Here is a 19876-nt window from a genome sequence, read left to right as displayed (position 1 = left end):
ACTGTAGCAAGTCAGTTGTCATTGGGGACTTGTCAGCAACGTAGTTTCAAAAGTGGGACTAAAGAGAGAACTTTATCATGTGTCCTCCTTCCTAAAAAAGGGGGGAAGGTCTAAAGAGGAAATGACAGGGCTTCCAAATAATCAAAGCGAGAGGTTTACTACAAGACTACAGAAAAGCAGGGAGCCTCTGAAAGTGCCCTGATCAGAAACGAGCAGGGGTCAGAAACTTCACCGATCAGAAACTTACTTGGGCATGAACAAGTGTGGAAAACTTTAGGGGAGGTGGGTACTGGTATGCTGGCACTCAGGAGCTCCAGGGGTTGGGTTTATCGGCGTCTCTGTGCATAAGTTTCTTTTTTGCTTGGGATCAGCAAGCCCTGTCTCTTTAATAAACTGACTGCCTTCTGTCTGCTTGGAGTAAATTTCATCCTGTCATCAGATCGCGGAGGAGGAGTTTGTTAATGTTCAGTTTGCTCAGTGGATCGATGTTTGCTGGCATCGCCTCGCCCTGCCTGTGTATGTGTATGTGTGTGTGTGTGTATGTGTGTGAATACCAGATTTCCTTCCATCCAAAGCCTCTCTGTCCTCTTCCATATCACTCACAGCCTGGCATCTGACAGCAACAAACCTGCAGCTTTCTGCACACACACACACACCAATCCGCCATACAGATCTACCAGGAGGAGGAGGAGGAGGAAAGGAGAGGAAAGGGAGGAAGCAGCAAGCCCCACAATCTTTCCAGAGCTGCCTTTTTAATATATACATGTCTATTTTGTTATTTATTTATTACTATTTTCTGGCACTGTGGGTTTCTTTCATTTGCTCCTGATCTTGGATGTTTGACTCAAAGCAAAGCAAGTGTTGCAACAGTTAAATAATAATAACCTAGATCTCTGTAAAATAAAATAAAAACCAAACGGGTTCCTATCAGTTAAGTGCAAAGGTGGGGGGGAGGCTTGGCTGGACGGGGTGTTGGGGGAACCAGCTGAGAGAGAGCCAGAGAAAGCCAGAGAAACAAGACACACGAGCTTCCCAGGGTTCTTGGATCTGGGGACAGAAGTGAGATTGGAGAAAGTAGAGCGATGCCAAGGAGGAAACAGCAGGCACCCAAGCGGGCTGCAGGTAAGGAGAAACCATCCACTTACACAGCCTCTGTGTCTCTTCACTTCTTTGAATCCTAACCTCCTCTTTTTTATTATCATCATTTAGGGTCACCCTTGATTTTCTGAGCTGGATCTGCCCCCCGCCTTCTCCCCTTCGTAACTCTAACAATATTGAATCAGTTTCTTTCCTTATTGCCAGGAAGATCTTTACTCTGAAATTGACGATCCGTGTGAGGTTCCCCTCCACCCGCCTGTGTCTATTGAGCCCTCTTCTTTTTCTCTCATCTCCACTCCAACTCGTGTTCTTTAGCTGTAATCCTTTCCTTGTTAAACTTCCCCCCACCCCAACTTTCTTCTACTCGATTTCCCTTCTCCCTCCTACCCACTCGCCCCCTCCTTTGATGGTTCTTGCATTGCTTCCTTATTCGCCTTTTCTTTTTTGATGGTGGTTTTGTTTTTAAATGCACGTTCCATAAAGTGGTTCGGTATTTTTAAAATATTGTGTTTCGCTTTGGTTCTGGTGCAATTCTGGACTTGTGTGTGTGTGCGCGCGCGCGCGCCTGAAATAGTACAGGGACTGTCTCTGTTGATGAACCCGGTGGTGAAGTTCAGCCTTTGATCATCGGTGGTGAAAACTGCAACAGGAAATAAAATTAAACATTCTGACTGTTAGAAGACAATCCACATTTTCAAATCAAATTCCTCTTTTGTGTTGCCCCCGAGGTTCCACATTCGCAAATGCCAAGTGGGGTTTGCAAATATTTTGTAAAGAGGAAAATAGTTTGCAACTTTGGAAGTGTTTTGGTTCTGTTATTTATGGAGAGACTTGTTGGGGTTTGTTTTTTTTAATTTTTCAAGTCAGGAAAAAGAAACAGACCAATGGGCCAGTACGGTAAAGCGCTACAAAGAGTTTTCTTTTAGGCTGCTTAATTGCTTTATATTATTTAAATTGTGTTCTGGGGCTTTGTTTCTGGGAAGTGCAATATGGAAGTTCATTTTTCTTCTGCCAGACCCACCCACTGAAAAATCAGCTTTCCAGTTGATTGCCAGCTTTGATTTGACATTTGATTGATCACCTGTCATCTTGCTGCCTTTGATCTATTCATTCTTGATACATATCAATAAATCACTCACCATGGTAACCCAAGTGCCAGTGACGTAAGTCTTGCCCTCTAGATTCTCTTAGCCAGAAATGCACAATTATTATCTTGTTTGATTTTTTATGTTTCTGTGTGTGTATGTCCCGTCTTTAGCTGGATTAGTGCTTTAAAGGAAAGCTAAGTTTTGTTTTGTTTATGAGTTAGGGATCGTCAGCTAATTCTCCCCTCCACACACCCACACTTTGAATACCCCTAGACTTAGTATATTATTATATCTAAAGACAAAATGTATGGGCAAGTTTAGTGACACACTTGAATAGACTTTGAAAAGTAGCATTTGGGGCTTATTTAAAGGTAAATATTAATTTTGGAGTCCTGGAACATAGGAAACTTGTATAAACTCATCACAGATCTTACATTCTGCTTCATTTACACCGATTTAGGACACTACTATTTAGGCAAAGTCTTCTGGGCATACCCATGCACCTAAGCAGAAGGTCAGTATATTTACCTGACAAGGAGAGATCCCCTTTAACTACAAAAAGGTAGTTAATACAGGAACATATCTATTAGAAAGAACTTTTTGTGCCCATTCATTATTATTGTTTTTATTCTTAAAGAAAGCATCTAGCACTGGATGAGGCACTACATGTTTAGCTTGTAGGATAGCTTCCTCCCATCACCCTCCTCCTCCCCCCACATCCGCTGATGATCTCAATGTTAGAATTGTTTCCTTTTTCTTTTGTTAGTGTTGTGAGTCTTCATTTCATTTTGTGTTCAAAGTAGAATTTCAGGTCAGAGTACGTGTACAATACAAGCATGTTGGCGGAGAGGTAGCTTTGTTGGTTTATGGAAACAGACACTTTAGAGTAAGTAAATCATTATAGATAATGTCCATGTTGTCATCTACCAAGATTTCCCTGGTGGAGACCCAGCAAGATATACTGTTACCCTGAAAATAACTTCATTACTATTATTATTATTTTATTTATTATTATTCTTGTAGGTAATAAGGTAATAATTTTAATTATCATAATAACTAGAGCATGTCTCATTCAGTAATCTTATTGCAAAAAGTGCACTGGTTCTCAGAGTTGCACTTCTTTGATGATATTTGTCCTCAGATCAATGTTGTTTCAGATGTGCAAAATACTGGACATTTAATGATAATCCAGTTGCACCCAACATGGCAGGTTTTTATACTTACTATAGTTCTCCTGCTTTGAATGAGCGTTTGTGTGTGTATGTGTGATTTCGAAGAGCACCCTTGCCTGTTGTATATAGTTCTCAAAACTAACTTTCATTTTCATGAAATTGACGTTCTGTTTCATCTGGTAAAACAAACAAAGTGACACTAGACAGGATGTGCAACAGAAAACGAATCGCTCATCAAGGCAGATGCCAATGTTCCTTTCTTACGTCTCTGATTTAAAACAATGTATATTTTTTAATTTTCACATTTTATCTTTTGTACCTTCCACAAGTTCAAGGGCATTGGCTGCACTTATTTTGTCTTGGTGGTGGTAGAGATGTTGAAGAAAAGTTTGCAACTTCTAGCTTCTTTAGGTAGTTAATCTCCCAGGGAAGAAAAATGATAAGCCTTATGATTCTGGACATGTCTGCTTTTGTCATTGCTTAAAATTAAATACTATGCACAACTGTAAATAATTACTACCATGCACTGACTTTGAAAGCAGGTTTCTAGTTTGATTAATGAATAATGTAAAGGTTAGAGAGAACAAGCAAGTGAATCAGAACTGAAGTCCTGCTGCTAGATGAAAATCTATCTAGAGAAATATACATGGCAATTTTGTCCTTTTCTATTATTAATTCTGAACCCTGTGTTCCTAAGAAATATATTACAGTGTTGTAATGAAACAAGTTATTGTAATTAGATAAATGGGATACTATTTATGTTTGATTATTAGGTCTTTTTGGTCTCAATTTATGGTTTTAAAAATACTTTATTTCACATCAACAAAGGAACTATGATCTTTCTATAGCGGACTCTTTTTTCAAAAGCATCATTCTTTTTCATTATGAGTTGGATCTCTCTTAAAGCAGATGTTTAAATTTCTTTATACCACTACCCAATATTATGTCATATTTTTATTTACAATTATATATTATGTTTGTATTGTACTTTTTATCCCAGTTAGATCCCAAAAGGCGTTACAGATAATGGGCCCAATTCTCCTCTCACACCACTGTAAATCATTAATAACTCTACTGACGTGAATGGAGTTGCAATGGTGTAGAACTCTCATGAGTTAGAGAAGAATCAGGCCTTGAATGTACTTCACCCATCACTGAAATGCAGCCACCTCTGGGGCAGAACCTGGGTAGTGATTCTGCACCAATGACAGTAGACAACAGAGGGGTAAAAGGGTGGGAGCAAACTAGAACTACCATTTTGATGCTGTTTTTATTCCTATGGATACGAAATAGCTTTCAAACACAATTTCTTACTGGATTGTACTCTGATTTCCCCCTGCAGCTTCTTTAAATGTTCATATTTTATTTTGTGATCATGAATTTCTAGTTCGCTGCTTAGTGCTAGTGAAGAAGAATTTGGACTTACCATCTTTTTGTGCTGAAATGTTGTCATTCTTTCTTTTATTCTCTTTCTGTTGGCTCTGATAGGCTATCTGAGAACCAAAGCTTCTGAAAAGTACAGCAGAAACAGCTCCCAGCCACATTTATTTTGTTTATCAAAGCTGGAGATGAATAATGCAGATTTTGTTTTCGTGAAAGTCCTTGTGTGGCAACAAACATAAGACAGTTAGCAATCATTACTTAAAAGTTGCAATTTGCACCTTAATAGAACGAGTTATTTAAATAGAAATGTATTCAGCAGGGGAAACCCTGCACTCTTCAGTGGGTTAAACTAGATAACATGTTAGATCTGATTCTCAAGAAATATGTACCTGTAACCCAGCAGGGTTATTTTATTTTTAATGTTACATTTATCCTTTATTAAGCAGCTAATAGAAGCAGGTTCAAGCAAATGGGACTGAATGGAACTGTGGGAATGGCAGAGTCGCTTTCCTTTTAACATCTTCCAGAAAAGCAAGTGCACATCAAAACCTCTAAATATCTCATGCCTCCGAAAGAGCCCTTCAGTTACTCTGCACATTATGACACTGACAGATGACAAAAAAAGCAAAGATGTTCACAAACAAGAGGAGGCTTCACCATTCTGATTAATTAAATGGTTTCCAGAATATGTATTTCCTCAGCTACCCAGCCACCAAATTAGCTGCCGTCTGAACTCTGTTTTGGAATTGAGCTGCTAAGTGATTCCTTCCCTCACATCCCCACACTCCACGTTAAAACCCAGGACTGAATGAAACAGGAGTCGGTGAGTGAGGTTCTTTGGCCTGCAGTGTGCTAGATGATCACGATAGTCCCTTCTGGCCTTAAAGTCCATGAGTCTATGAGTCTGACTCAAAAGTTCATTTTTTTTCAGTTGTTCATTGATTTCATTTTTAATCTGCCATATCAGGACACAATTCATTGGCCCCCAGAGAAAGATTAGAACTGACAAGGAGTTCAGACACTGCCCTCGTAATCTAAAAGACAATTCCATCAGTAATTGGGATCTGTACTTTTAAAATACTTTTTTTTAAAAATATTTATTTAAAACAAAATTATTTTGTCTAACTGGTTCTACTCTTCCATGCCCTGTAATCTCAAGGCCTATAATTAAAACCAGCATGATTTTGCCACTTCCTCCCATTGCGTTTCCCTTCTGACTCAGTTTCCCATTAGAAGTACCAATCTCAGATAACTGGTTCCATAGACCAAGTCCCTGGGGTGCCAGTTCACCACCATAGAGTTGCTGTGATTCTTCCCCCCCCCTGCCCACTGCTCTACTTCACATCCAAAGAGCACAACACTCCAAAGAGCAAGTGCAGACTCCTCCCCCTACCCCTGCAAACTACCCCTCAATGCTGTCAGTTGCTGTGGCTGCAGCTCCCAACTTAGCAGCAGCAGCAGCAGCAGCAAAGGGAAGAGAACCATACTCTATCAATTACAGTTGGAACCAGATGCTAAACACCTATTGTGTTAAGCTATTGTACTGACCTTAAGAGCTCAAATGTAAAAAAAAAAAAAAAAATCTTGTTGGCTACTTGGGAGCAGGGGGAGTGGCAGAATGAGGCCTGGTTGTTCTAATGGATGATGTATTATTAGTAAAGCTAAAGTAAAATGATGCAAATAAATACTCTCTATTTAATATCTATCCGATTGTACTGCAGATATTGAGACATGCGAATGCCACGTTCAACCAAACTCCTTTAGAAAAAGGGGCCCACTAGCTTTTTTAATTAAAATAGCCCTTTGTTTTCCCTTTGCTCTTTCCAAAATTTAAAGATGTTTGTAAAGTTTTACCTCCAGAGTGTGCTCACGCAAGCAGAGAGACATTTTCATCTGTCTCAGAGTCAGATATTGGAGTCAATTGAAAACACATTACTCTCACAGTGAAGCCGTACATTTCATTCGTGCAACAGCAGTGATTTTCATTACCTGTTTAATTACAATAATTTGCATGACTGTGGGCCCAGTCCTGCAGTACTCACTAGTGATTTTGCTTCTCTGGGAGTTCTGCCTCTCTGTAGACTGTAAAATTGAGCTGTTTAGCTGCAAATAAAACAACATAGTCAAAAAAAAGAGGGGGTTGGTGTCCAAATTATGGGCCATATTCTGCCAATAGCCTTTAAGTAGAATTTACGCTTGGAATCTAGGGAAAATTCAGATTATGCATTTATGCACTGATAGCTCTACATTCTTGTTTTCTAAAGTTGGCATAATCATTGCACTTTATTTATGTTGCTATCTTCACTCTTTAAACATTTTTTGATTGTTTTGCATTTATTATTGAATATTATTTTTCTGGTACCAGGTACTGACTGGGCCTTTAAACAGGCTTTATAATGTTGCAATCTGATCTCTCAATTCCAGCAGAGACTCTCAAAGAATAGTATGTAAAATGTTTCGTAAATCAGGGCCCTAAAAGTTGCATTTAAGTTTAGACATTAACATCAGTTTTTCTCATTAAGGTGACCATGACTTGAGGCTATTGGATCTTGGCTCCTTGTCATTTCTGACCACATTGTAATAACGTCTTTTGCAATTCAGAAATACCTTGGTTTCCAAGAACAGACAGGGAGCAGTGTATTTTAAAGATTTCAAGGGGAAATGCATCATAAAAGCGCACTGTTTCCCATTAGATTTACACATCCCGTTTTTAACTATTGCTAATTTTTTTTTATTCGTTGCCTTGCGAGGTTTTTCAGGAGGAAAGAAACGAAGTTGGAAAACTGGTCTTAGAATCTTAGTGCTTCATTAAATGTTTAATTTAGACAAATGAAGAGGTTCTTGTTTCACAAGAAGAAATTATTCTTCTTCCCTCCACCCCCCCTCACCCCCAACTCATGAACTAGGAAAAAAATAAGTAACAACAATAGCTACAATGACAGCAACAGACTCTAGGTTGTTTTTAATGTGAGGTATGTAATGATCATAGTTACTGGTAAAATTCCACAGCAAAATGGAACCATGCTATGTTTATAGGAAATAGATCCTCTTGGAAGATGTATATATGCATATGTGTATGACAGGCAGACACCCACCCACGCATGCGTGCACACACACACACACACACAGAGAGAAAAAGAGACACGGGCATTTAGCTGTAATGTGGATGGAAAATTCTACCGACTGTGAGCGTGTAATTGCAAGAGTTGTGGCATTTTTAAACCATTCAAGTTAATTTATTTTAATCATAGTAGTAAACTTCTACAATACAGTAGTCTCATAATATGGTTGTTTTTTCAATCCTCAGCTTCTGGATTCAGGTGATTACATGAGCATCTCAGTGTTTATTTAAAAAGAAAAAAAATAAGTTTTTAGCTTTAATGATTGTGGAGATAAGCTTGAAAATATGAAATCAAAAGGCTCCAACACCAAAAGGAAAAAAGAAACCACTCAAATTTATTATTTTTAAAATCTCGTGCTTTTTAAGCCAGTCTCATGTATTTTGAAGGCCTGATTTATGATTTTGAACACTTTGTGTTGTTGGCAACATGCTTTCTAACTGACTCCTACTTTGAACTGTCTCTGTATGTCTATAGGAATAGAGATGGAGTAAAGTACTTCACTAGAGCTAGGCCATGTTACACAGCAGATAGTGGTCGGCAAACTGTTGCACTATAGATCATACCCTGGCTTGCTGCGCACCAGCTCACCATGTAGGACAGATGACTTAGTTACTCTGGATTTACCACTGGTGTAACCAAAGCAGAGTTTAGTCCTAGTCTGAAGGATCAGACAATCTGTTCTTGAGCCGTGGCTTTCCATTGTAGTTTTATGGAGATTGCTGCTAGTGGCAATTACATCCAAAAAGTTAATAGCCAATAGCTGTTCTCTATAGACATAAGGACACAATAGAGCTCAACTTTACTTCAAATAAAAATCTTAGGTAAAACTTGCAACATTCATGCTGTATTTTATTGTGTTCATGTAAATGAGATGCTGTCTTCTTTCTTCATCTCTGTTCATTGTATCTATTATATCTCTATCTCATTCTTTTCTCTGTATTTTTCCCTCGTCAGCGTGAACTGTTATCTAATGATACTGTTTCTCATTAAAGTTACTCATGATGCAAAAGGACGATGGTAAGCGAAGCTTTTAGAAAAGCAAAGCTGCTGAACATATGGAGAAAAAACAAAACAAAAACCTTATCTCAACTAACTTTTGAAATTAGACGGAATTAGACCAAAACATTTTACAGGTAGAAGGCACTGTACTGGAAAGAACAGATAATTTTTAACATACATCCCCACATGGCAAATATGAGGAGCAATAAGGTTTTAAGGAGCTTTCTGGCTCTTCCTGCATCTCTCTCAAAAGACTCATTTAATTGGAAAGCCTGTTGTGCTTGTTTTTATGTATATAAAAAGAGAAAAGGCCCGATTTCCCACTAGGCCTTGTATTCCAGTCTAGTATAATCGGAGAAGGGGTGGTTGTTTTTTTAAATCTTTCTGTCTCTGTTAATATAAAATTAAAACCCGCAGATTTTAACTCATAGAAAATCTCATACAATATTGCTTTAATAAATTTTTAAAAATGCTGTTTAATATTCCCAAAGCCTCTTTCCGACAGCAGTGTTTGGTTTGTTCATGTGGGATCGGTGCACAGTTTCTGTTGAAAAAGAAACACTATGCAATGCTTGTTTTTAATGAAAATAATTATATTCATTGGAATCCACTGATAAACTGGGGCCTTAGTGAGACTCATTTATAGTGGACAAGAATGAAAGTCTGGGCTTGTTCAGTGCATCAGAATGTGCAAGCTGCAATCCCATTTATATCACTGACGCTCTGCTCAGAGTGAAGTTGTTCTGTTGGGGGAAAGAAACATACTTTACTGTGAGTGGGTTGGCATGGGATGTAAATAATTCAGTGTAAACTACCTTAGGTTTGTTTTAACTCACCATCACAATAAATCAGACTGCAATTCTAGATGTGCATGTTGGCTCATCTCCTCTACACCTTCCAGGGTAAGTAGACTGCATAGAAAAGGGCTGGATCTTCACATTATTTAAAATGTAGTACCAAAGGAAAAAAACCCTGAACAGACACCTTTTTGGGAAATTCTCCTTGCGGTTATTCATTTAACTAAAATGTTGGCCTGCAAAATCATAATTTTTTTAAATATATTTTTCATCTGTGTCAAAAACATCATAACTGCAGTACAAGTAGCATCACATTCACATGTGAAAAGAAGAGGAAATTAAGCAATTCTGTTGATCTGTAGTAGCATTAGTGTTTTTGATTAGCTGCCACAGTTCCCACTGATATGCATGGGAATTGCAAGCTTCAATAGGAAGAAGCAGTGGAGCACTTAGAATGCTTTGCCCTTAGATCGCTCATGTCTACATTTCAAAATATTTTACCAATGTCATTTATGCTCAGAACAAACTAATGAGGTAGATCAGTCTTATTCCCATTTTATAGATGAGCAAATTTAAGCTGCCGTGCTCAAGGTCACATTGCAAGGCAGCAGCAGAGATAGAATAGATATCAGGCACGTTGTTTTTTAATTCCCAGCTCTATATTATTGTCCGTAACAAGCTCCCACCAGAGAAATAAAGGGGAGGCTGTGGGCCAGATCCTGGCCCTTAGTTCCATCCCTTTTGTACCACTTCGTTGGTGCAGAGAGGATGGGGAACTTCCTGGCTGGGGTGTCTGGGGATTCCTCCAATGAAGGGGAATTTCCAGGAAGCATAAAGCGGTGTAGCCAGCTCTTTGCCACTTACTCCCCACAACCTCCAGTGATAGGGGGCATTTCTGGGTGAGTCTGGGGCATAGTTGAGGAAGGGAGGGAACATGGCCAGAGCAGGATATCTTCTGTCACTCTCTAGCCAGTGAGATAGCTCCCAGAGACTGTTCTAGGCAGCATAATTTAAAGTAGCATGTAGGCTTCTCTAAGTTACTCTCAAACCCATTTTTATCCCAAATAAATCCCAGGATTAGAGAAGTTGCAAGGTGGGTAGTTACCTGCCCCCTTTGTCCTGTGCTAAATGCAGCATGTTCAGACAGGGATATGAAAATACATGATACACAGGTGTCCCGAGAGCGAGAGTAACACTCAGTATAAGCTGTAACAGAATATTCACATTACCCTTCAGACACTGGCCTGGGAGGTAGTTTGAAATTCATTGCAGTAAACGCTGAGGCGAGGATTTCCAAAAATGGGTTCCTAAAGTTAGGCTTACGAATCCTTATTTAGGCATCTAAATAAGAGGCCTGATTTTCAAAGCAGTGAGAACCAGCAGTTCCTATTGGATCTTTCCTCACAGATCCCATTGGCACCAGTAGGAGTAGCAAACATAAGTTGAGGGCAGTGTTATTTCTCTAGAATGAAATATATGTATTGGCTGTGGGAGGAAATATGAAGGCAAGTAATAGCTTATGGGTGCATTAAGGGTTGTTGGCCTTTATTTTCCCATTATCTGGCCTCCTTGGGAATGGTAATTATAGGTATTGTATTGACAAGATCTTGGAGTAAATCTTAGGTAATATACGGCCAATATACCATACCTGAGAGACCCCTGCTGTCCTGTCTACTCTCATAGCACCTCAGATCAGCTGGGCTGTTTGTTCCATCTAAGATCACCAGGCAGGGCCTTCTTCACTGAGGCTCCAGGGATTTGGAATGCTCTTCCCTTTATCAAAGTTCTCCAGAGGATCTTTTCAGGTGAAGCTAAACGTTTGTCTCTTGTTGCTGAGTGGTAGGTTGTTAGACTGTGTATGCCAGTTTGGGCATAGTATTGGCTAACGGATCTTGTCTCTGATATTGATATCATATATTTAAAGTGCTTTGACCTCCTTGCGTTCGAGCCCTTAGAAGTAATTCATGATTATTTATTGTTGTATTATTGTAACTATTCTGATGTCCATCCTTCTTTAGGCTGAAGGGAGTGGTTCCTGGTGCCCCACCCACAAGCAATAGCGCTATAGCCTTTCTCATCAAACATCTGTGCTCATGCATTTCTTGGCATGTCTGGGCATGTCAGACACTGTCATTCTGTTCCTTACAGATCATTTGCAGAATGCTTCCCTTTGCTCCTGAAAATCTGGAACAAATGTAATCAAGATACATTATCGTTATTGTACAACAAATACAAGCTGAACTGTGCAGATTTCCCCTTAAAGCACCTCTTAATATGTATTGTCAAAATGTCTAAAGATGTCTCTTACTCATAAGCATTTAATTATTTGTGACACTTAAACAAATATTCAGAGCAGAGGAAAAAAAACATAGGTATTAAATATTTTCTCTTGTCAAAAGGTAACAAACTCATCTAACCAGTGAACTCATATTCACTATTTCCAATAAACTTGCATTATAACTGGAGATAGGCTTGAACAGGATTTCTGAATGCAAGTCCTTGACCCTGAGTTTTGTGTGGAAGGAAGTAAGTTGTGTTTTAAATCCAGACGAGAAGCTAATTCTATCCTTAAAGACAATCTCAGTATCGACCAGGAGCCCCAAATCTCAACAGCCCAAACTCTGGGATGGTTTGAAATCTGGAGTCAAACTCAGGTCTCAGTTCATCAAGTTTGTGCCTGGCTTAAGCACATGCGGAGTATAATGGTTGAATCAGGGACTCAGATGTGAATTTGGTAGCTCAGCCTATCTCTCAAGCATGGCTAAAATACATCTTGAAACATTTTAAATACACTAAATATTGTAGGTTTAAAAAAGAACAATTTGTGGATGGACTTCCGTTTATTGTGGTCTCTCTTTCAGGCCATTTAAGTAGAGAAAAGAGTATTGTGTGATTGACAGTTGTTTTACCTCCTTATGCAGCCATTGAAATTGTAGAAGTTGGCTGTGTGATGACATTACAAGGAAAAAAGGTGTACTGGGTACAGCAGCAAAACAATAGAGGCCTGGGGGCACTGTGAGTTGTCTGGATATCAGGAGGATTATATAGGCGGAGCTGGAAGTGATGCGTATATTAGAAGCGAGCTAGCAGTGACGCCTATAATTAAGGTTGCCCAATACTTTCCTTTGTAAGACCCTGTTTCGGTTGCTCAGCCACATCTGAAATGAAGTTAGGGGAAAATATGTGGTTTTGCCAATGTACAAAAATACAGACAGTCATTTTGTTGCAAAATTTTAGCACCACCATGCTCTGCAGCAGAAACTTGAAATTTGGCAGGGGGTTACACTAGATCAGGGAGGACCTTTTGATGTCCCCATGACCATCCATCCAAATCTGGCCAAATATAAGCCTCTGAAAATGGCCGTTTGCACATGCTCAGTAGAGATTCATTAGAAGCTGGCAACAAATCCTCCGACTATTCCATCTTCACTGAGCATGTTCCATCCTTACACAGTTCCCATGACAATTGCACTGAGCATATTTCACCCACACAGTGCTCACTAAGCTCCAGACAGGGCTGAGCAAGACATATCCTGCAATTACATCTCCCTGCGTATGGGGGCAGCTGAGGTGCTGGGCAGAGAGCAAGGACACTGTTTGTCTTGTGCTTCCAGTATTCACCCTGCTGGTGCCCAGGCAATAAGGTTAAGGAGGAAATAGTCTCACTGGAATGCAGAAGAGTGAACAAGAGAATGAGGAGATGGGAAGGCTCAGGTGGGGGAATAGGAAAAAGTGAAACAGGAATAGATTGGGAGGGGGGGAAGAACAGGAACAGGATAACCTGTCAGAAAATATTTGCACAACCCACTGACAAAGTATTTGCCACATCCCCCTCTAGTGTTTGGTTCACATAGAGGTTAACGGTCTACTTCTACTACCAGTTACTCCATTAACTCAAATGGTAGCAATCTGTGCTGTGGATCTAAAGGTTCCTACCCTGCTGAAGCCCTGTGCAGGGATCAGTATAGTCCCCATGATCTTTTCTTCAGTTTGCTTTTTATTAAACCTTTTTATGAAATAACGTTGTTACGTTGTTGATCGATTAGGGAACATGCTCGTTTAAAGTTGCGCAATGCTCCCTTCTAACATCATTTGGCAGACGCCCGCTTTGTTCACTGCTTGCAGGAAGAGCAGCCCGTTGTAGCTAACTGGTGGGAGCTTGGAACCAGGGTGGACCGGCAGCCCCCCATCAGCTCCCTGCTCCCCTAAGTTCCCTGTGCTGCAGTGATCCAGCTGGCTATCAACTGCCGGCAGTTCAGCTGTCCCTCCCCACACTGCCGTCTGCCTTGGAGCTGCTCCCAGAGACTCCTGCTTGCTGTGCAGGGGAGGAAGGGGAAGGGCTAATGTCAGGGTGTCCCCCTCCCTCCACTCCTGCACCCCGCTTACCTCTTCTCCATACAGAGCAGGGAGAGGACACCTGACTGAGAGAGACAGAGAGAGCTTGGGGCAGAACTTCCTCATCCACTTAAAAAGAGAATGTATTTAAGAGTGGGTCAGCTCTCTTAAAGGGGCAGTGTGCATCTCTCTCTCTCCCACACACAAGGTGTGTGTCTGTCTCTGTCTGCTATGTTGTCTCCCCTCCCTCATATTCGTGCTGCCTTGTGTGAGAGGCTGCATTAACAACAGTGTGTTAACCCTTGAGGGCTCAGCCAAGTGCTAGTTCATCATTTAGCAGCAAGGCATTCCCCCATTCCTCCCTCTTCCACCCTCTAACTTCACCACCTCAACAAAGCTTCACAATAATCAAAGCTGCGAACAGTATAAATTGTTTTTTAAAATGTATACTGTGTGTATATCTATATAATATATAGTTTTTTGTCCGGTAAAAAAAAATTTCTCTGGAACCTAACCCCCCATTTGCATTGATTCTATGGGGAATTGGATTTGCTTAACATTGTTTTGCTTAAAGTTACATTTCTCAGGAACATAACTACAACATTAAGAGAGGAGTTACTGTATCCCTGTTTCATATAGTGCACTGGAGGGACAGTGCTTAGAGCATCTGAAGCAGCCATGCACCTGAAGAAGTAGGTTTCTTAACCACAAAAGCTTATGTCTAAATAAATCTGTTAGTCTTTAAGGTGCCACCGGACTCCTCATAGTTTTTGTGGATACAGACTAACAAGACTACCCCCTGATAGTGAAATAGAGTTGTCCATATTTGTTGGAGAGTTGCAAGGAGTGTAGTGAATAAGGCAGGGGGCTGCAGAAAGAGAAGAGATAGTTAAGATGGTGAAATGCCACCCTGGAGAATTGGATTCTATCCCTGCCTCTGCCATATAGTCAAGTCACTTAAACTGAACTTTCCACAGGAGGCCACTGTGTGTTCCTTATTTTCTAGGTGCCCAACTTGAAACATGTGGGACCTGATATGTAGATGTGCCAAGCACTTACTAACTGCAACTGAAGTCAATGGGAGCTGTGCTACAAAAACCTAAGTGTGCTGAAGAATTAGGCCCTATCCTTCTCAAGCTGGGCACCGAAAAGTCATAGAATCATAGGGTTGGAAGGGACCTCAGAAGACCATGTAATCCAACCCCCTGCTCAAAGCAGGACCAATCCCCAGACAGATTTTTACCCCCATTCCTAAATGGTCCCCTCAAGGCTTGAGCTTGTAACCCTGGGTTTAGCAGGCCAATGCTCAAACCACTGAACTATCCCTTTCCCCTCCAAGTAGTGCCCCCTTGAGAATTCTGGCTTTAATTTTCCTGTCCCTCAGTTCCCAATCTGTAAAATGGTGATAATACCACTCACTTCACAGGGGGTGGTGTACTAGTGATTGTGAAGCAGTCAATGCTACTAGTGTTGAGCACCATGAAAAAGACAATTAGGAAATTAATAATTCTGTATTCTGTGCAGGGTTTGAATGGTGTGCAGTAAGGCCTGGGCCGCATATTGAATGATGAAGATTAAAACTAAATGTTGAATAGTTCAGATACTGTGCAGTTTTTAATTTTATTTTTTTATGCAAGCTATAATATGGTGGAGCAGTATCAATGTCAGAAGCAGTGTTGTCTGGTCAACTGGCTGGTGGTAGCACAGTTGAGGAAATAGTTGGAATAGGCCCTTGAGGAGTGATTAACTAATATACTGTAGGGGGTAGGAGCAAAGAGCAGGAAATACTGGCAGTTGAGAAGCTGTCACACAGAAGAGGCTGAGCGAGAGAATACAAAGACTAATGCCAAGGGATCCAACCACTAGATAGCTGTTCAGATAAATGGGGCTGGTAGTCTGAGTTCTGTTTTCATGCCAGAGCTTGTAACACTGCTTAGGCCTGATCACTGCATCATTTGCATGTGTGAAACTACAATTATTTCAGTAGGAGTTATGCTCCTGCAACCAACAAGGTCCTTTGTTTACTCCAGGAAGGCAGGAAGAGAGAGAGAGAAGAAATGCTCTTTTTATTGCATGATGGGAAACTTCGTTTGGAAAATCATCCTCTTTATATGGAAGCCAATAGCAAAATCCCACTGGCATCAGTGAATGCAGAACTGAACACCTCTAAATGTTCTTACAAGTTTGTGAAGCCCCCAAACTTCTTTGGGTTAAATAAGTAAATCCCTGAGAGTGTTATCTGCAGCTGAACTACATGCAAACCACACACACAACCCATTGCCGTCTCTGCAGTTTATTAGACGATTTTTTTCATCCTGAGAATAGGGTTAAACAAGGGTAAATTGTTTTGGGAAATATTTACTAGTGGTGGTGGTGGTGAAATATTATGATACCTACATCTGTGTTTCCACTCGTTTACACAAAGGACGTGTGTTACTTAATCATTCACAAACGTCTCTCAACCCCTTTCCTTTATTTTTATAATCTATGCAGTAAAAGGAAGTTCACATTTGATACACTTTGGCTGGTGATCTCAGTGCGTGTGGGGAGGGTGGGAGTGTGGGGAGTTGTTGCCATGGAAGTATTTTAAAAGTTGCCTTTTGTCTTTATCCTCCTTCATTATCATTGGGGGGAAATGCTTAATTTCAAAGGAAATTTACTATTAAAAATGTGCAAAGAAGGTACATAGGACCAGAGGAGCCATTATGAATTTCTCCAAGGAAATAAGTTTATTTTAGCCAGCATCCTCATTTGGGAATAGGTTTACAATTCCAATATATGACACCTATAATTTAACCTAATATATTTTTTCAGTGATGTAATGGGGAGGGTGACCTGGACTTTGTTAATGTTCCCCTACTCACTACATCCCCAAAGGCAATGTAACATTCTAGAGTGTTTTATATACCCTGATTAAAATGTAACCTATTCTTGCATTTCCTGTGCAGTGACCTGTTAGTACTCATAGACAGAACACTTAAAGAACAGTTACACAGAGATATTTTCAAACGTGTATAATATGCACATTCTTATTTCATTTGAAATTGTTACTACAATAGGACCCATTCAGATGGTACATTGATTTAACTTTTTAATTCACTGTTTGCTGTCTCAAGTAAAATAAACGTTTGTTTTTAGCTCAATTTTTTGCATTGTTAAAACTTGTAACCACTTGCTTTAAGCTGGGGACTCTAAAGGGACCTGAATTATCTGAATTATAAAGCTAGCGTTTTGTAGCTGCTTTCTTACAAGTCCCCAAAGAAGAAGAAGAAAAAAAAGAGTACAACTTTAGCAAAACGGGCTTTATATATCTATCAATTATGGAAACACCAGCTGCAGTGTATTACAAATGTGTTTGGTTGATTGTGATTGTGTATGGGAAAACTTCTCACTAAAGGCCAGATGCTGATCTCATTGTCTTCAGTGAGACACTAAAGTAACTCCACTGGCTTCAACAGAGTCATTCCTGCATTGTGCCAGTGTGAGTGAGATCAGAATCTGGCCCTACACTTGCAAACTCCCTTATGCTATATTTTGCCCTGCATTTGCACGCCTTGCTTGAAAAAAATGGTTTTTCAATTTAGACATGGAGCTAAATCTATGCCAAGGTGTGTGTGTGTGTGTGTGTGTGTGTGTGTGTGTGTGTGTGTGTGTGTGTGTGTGTGTGTGTGTGTGGTAATATTTTTATAACCTAGACTGGAAAAACTGTGGCATGAATCAGTCTTGTTGCTTTGGTTTTTGATGTACTTTTTTTATATATATCCAACAAATATAGTTTGGCTTTTTCCCCTTTAAAAACAAAGAAAAAAATAAACCCACAATAACAGTGTTGACAGTCCTCCAAAGATAGAATAGTTAGCATATCATGAAGAAAATATGTATCAAGACAGCAGTGAGAGATGGACAGTGCAGAATTCTGGTGAGGTTGAGCTCAAAAAATTAGTGTGTCAAAGTGTGTACAGGCACATCACTTCACTGATATCCTGCAGTAAAAAGGTAGCAACTTAAGCTTTCAGTGGATCAGCTGCTTAGATATTGTTTCATTTCTCTTATAGTATTATGTATCATTCTGGGACTACTTGGTTGAGATCTGGTTTGCTTTAACATCAAGAAACTGACATACCAAGGTGGATTGTATATTTTACAGTAGAAATGCAATTTTCTAAAACTCATTTAATCCGGGAATACTGGTCTTTCCAGACTGGCAGACAAATGAGTATGTTGGAGGTCATTTAGATCTGTTTGTCTAGCTCATCTAGCTAATCAATCTCATTTCTAATGTGCCCATCACCTTGGTGTCTAGGTGTAAACTTCCTGTCCAAGTATCAGATGGGTAGCCGTGTTAGTCTGTATCCACAAAAACAATGAGGAGTCCGGTGGCACCTTAAAGACTAACAGATTTATATGGGCATAAGCTTGCATGGGTAAAAACCTACTTCTTGGACTCCACGCATCTGAAGAAGTGGGGTTTTTTACCCACAAAATCTTATGCCCAAATAAATCTGTTAGTTTTTAAGGTACCACCGGACTCCTCATTGTTTCCTTTCCAAGATTTATCTTTGTGTCTTTGTTAGCTGTGGTAACTTAATTGAGTTCTACGCAGTGTCAAATTCTTCTCTGTAAAGCTGATATATTTTTGTAGAAATAGTGATTCATTTTGTAACCTTGCTCAAAATTTCCTCTCCCTGTACTACATGCTGTGTGCTGATTAGCTATTGCCTTCCTACCCCATAGAAGGTATATTTTGGAGGTGTGGCGTTAAAGGGAGTTTTACATGAGTCTGGGGTTTGGTCCACAGGATGAAATTCACCCATGTCCACTAATTCCTCCTGCTTATTTATTTAGAAGCTGCCTTCACTTAGTAGCCATCCTTGCTTAGTAGCTGCATTTTTGGTATGCTCCTTTACCTTGCAAACTACAGGGGAAAGTAATAAAATGTAAGAGAATTTGTGGCTTCCAACTTATATTTTCATGTAGACACGCTGGGTTCTGTTAAATTTAATTGCTTTTCCCTGCAGCCCATTTTGGAAAGTGCATGGTAAAGACATACAAAGATCAAAAAGTGGAGGCCTGTGGTCTGTGCCAGAAATTTTGTACACACAATTTGCAAGTGGTTACACAATTTGTGTGTGCATATTGGGAGAATGCATGTATGAATGGCTAGTTGCTTCTAAAAGGCACTGGTATGCACACCCAATTTGCATAGATAATCTTGGTAATTTGGACACACTTATCCTGTAGGAATGTAGTTGCATTTGCATTTTTGTAAGCAGACTTTCCATTTTGAAAATTTGATCCAGATAGTATCCAATCTTCACTATTAGGAATAGTTGTTTGTAGATAGTAAATTCTCTCATCTAAAAGTCTGCTCACTGGTTGAAACAGGTCCTTGGGAATGCTGCAAATGTAGCTTTCTCAACTGTAATTGAATTTGATCTCAACTGTATGGTTGCATTCAGCCCCCTTTCTACTCTTCTCCTACACAGGTTGAAAGTGTCTTTGTAAACCCACTCCTCAGTGATAATTTCATTGAGAGTCAGACATTTCATACATGACAGAGATTTCTAATCCCGCATGGACACTGGCTGGTCTGAGATTTCAAACTCACAGCCCCTAGATACAACTAGAGGATTCAGTTTATGCAAGCACAGTAAACTACTGCTCTGGCTTTTCCCTTAATCCTTTAATGATTGAGTTAGAGATGAATTACTCTTTGCAAGATTTAATTTCATCTCTGTGTGTTTCTAATGGGCCAAAGTGTAGACATTATTGCATTTCAGAGACTTTGTGTAATTTTCTTTTATTTATTAGCAGGGCTGGTTCTATCTGGAATAATAGCTGAGGCCTGTACAAAGTTGCAAGCAAGGAGCTTACCATATGGG

General features: G+C 39.9%; 1 protein-coding gene across 1 annotated transcript in view; it reads left to right on the top strand.

Annotated features, from left to right (window-relative positions):
* Window positions 1-568: 568 nt before the first annotated feature.
* The window catches only part of TSHZ2 (teashirt zinc finger homeobox 2), a 263418-nt gene continuing 244110 nt past the window's right edge, over window positions 569-19876 (top strand). Inside the window, exon 1 of the mRNA XM_030533358.1 lies at window positions 569-1122. Coding sequence (XP_030389218.1) covers window positions 1083-1122 — 40 coding nt within the window. The 5' untranslated portion in view covers window positions 569-1082. The remainder of the gene's footprint in view (window positions 1123-19876) is intronic.

The sequence above is a fragment of the Gopherus evgoodei genome, chromosome 14 (assembly GCF_007399415.2).
Source record: "Gopherus evgoodei ecotype Sinaloan lineage chromosome 14, rGopEvg1_v1.p, whole genome shotgun sequence".
Lineage (NCBI taxonomy): Eukaryota > Metazoa > Chordata > Testudines > Testudinidae > Gopherus > Gopherus evgoodei.
The sequence above is the reverse complement of the archived record's forward strand: the minus strand, read 5'-3'. Positions and strand labels throughout refer to the sequence as shown.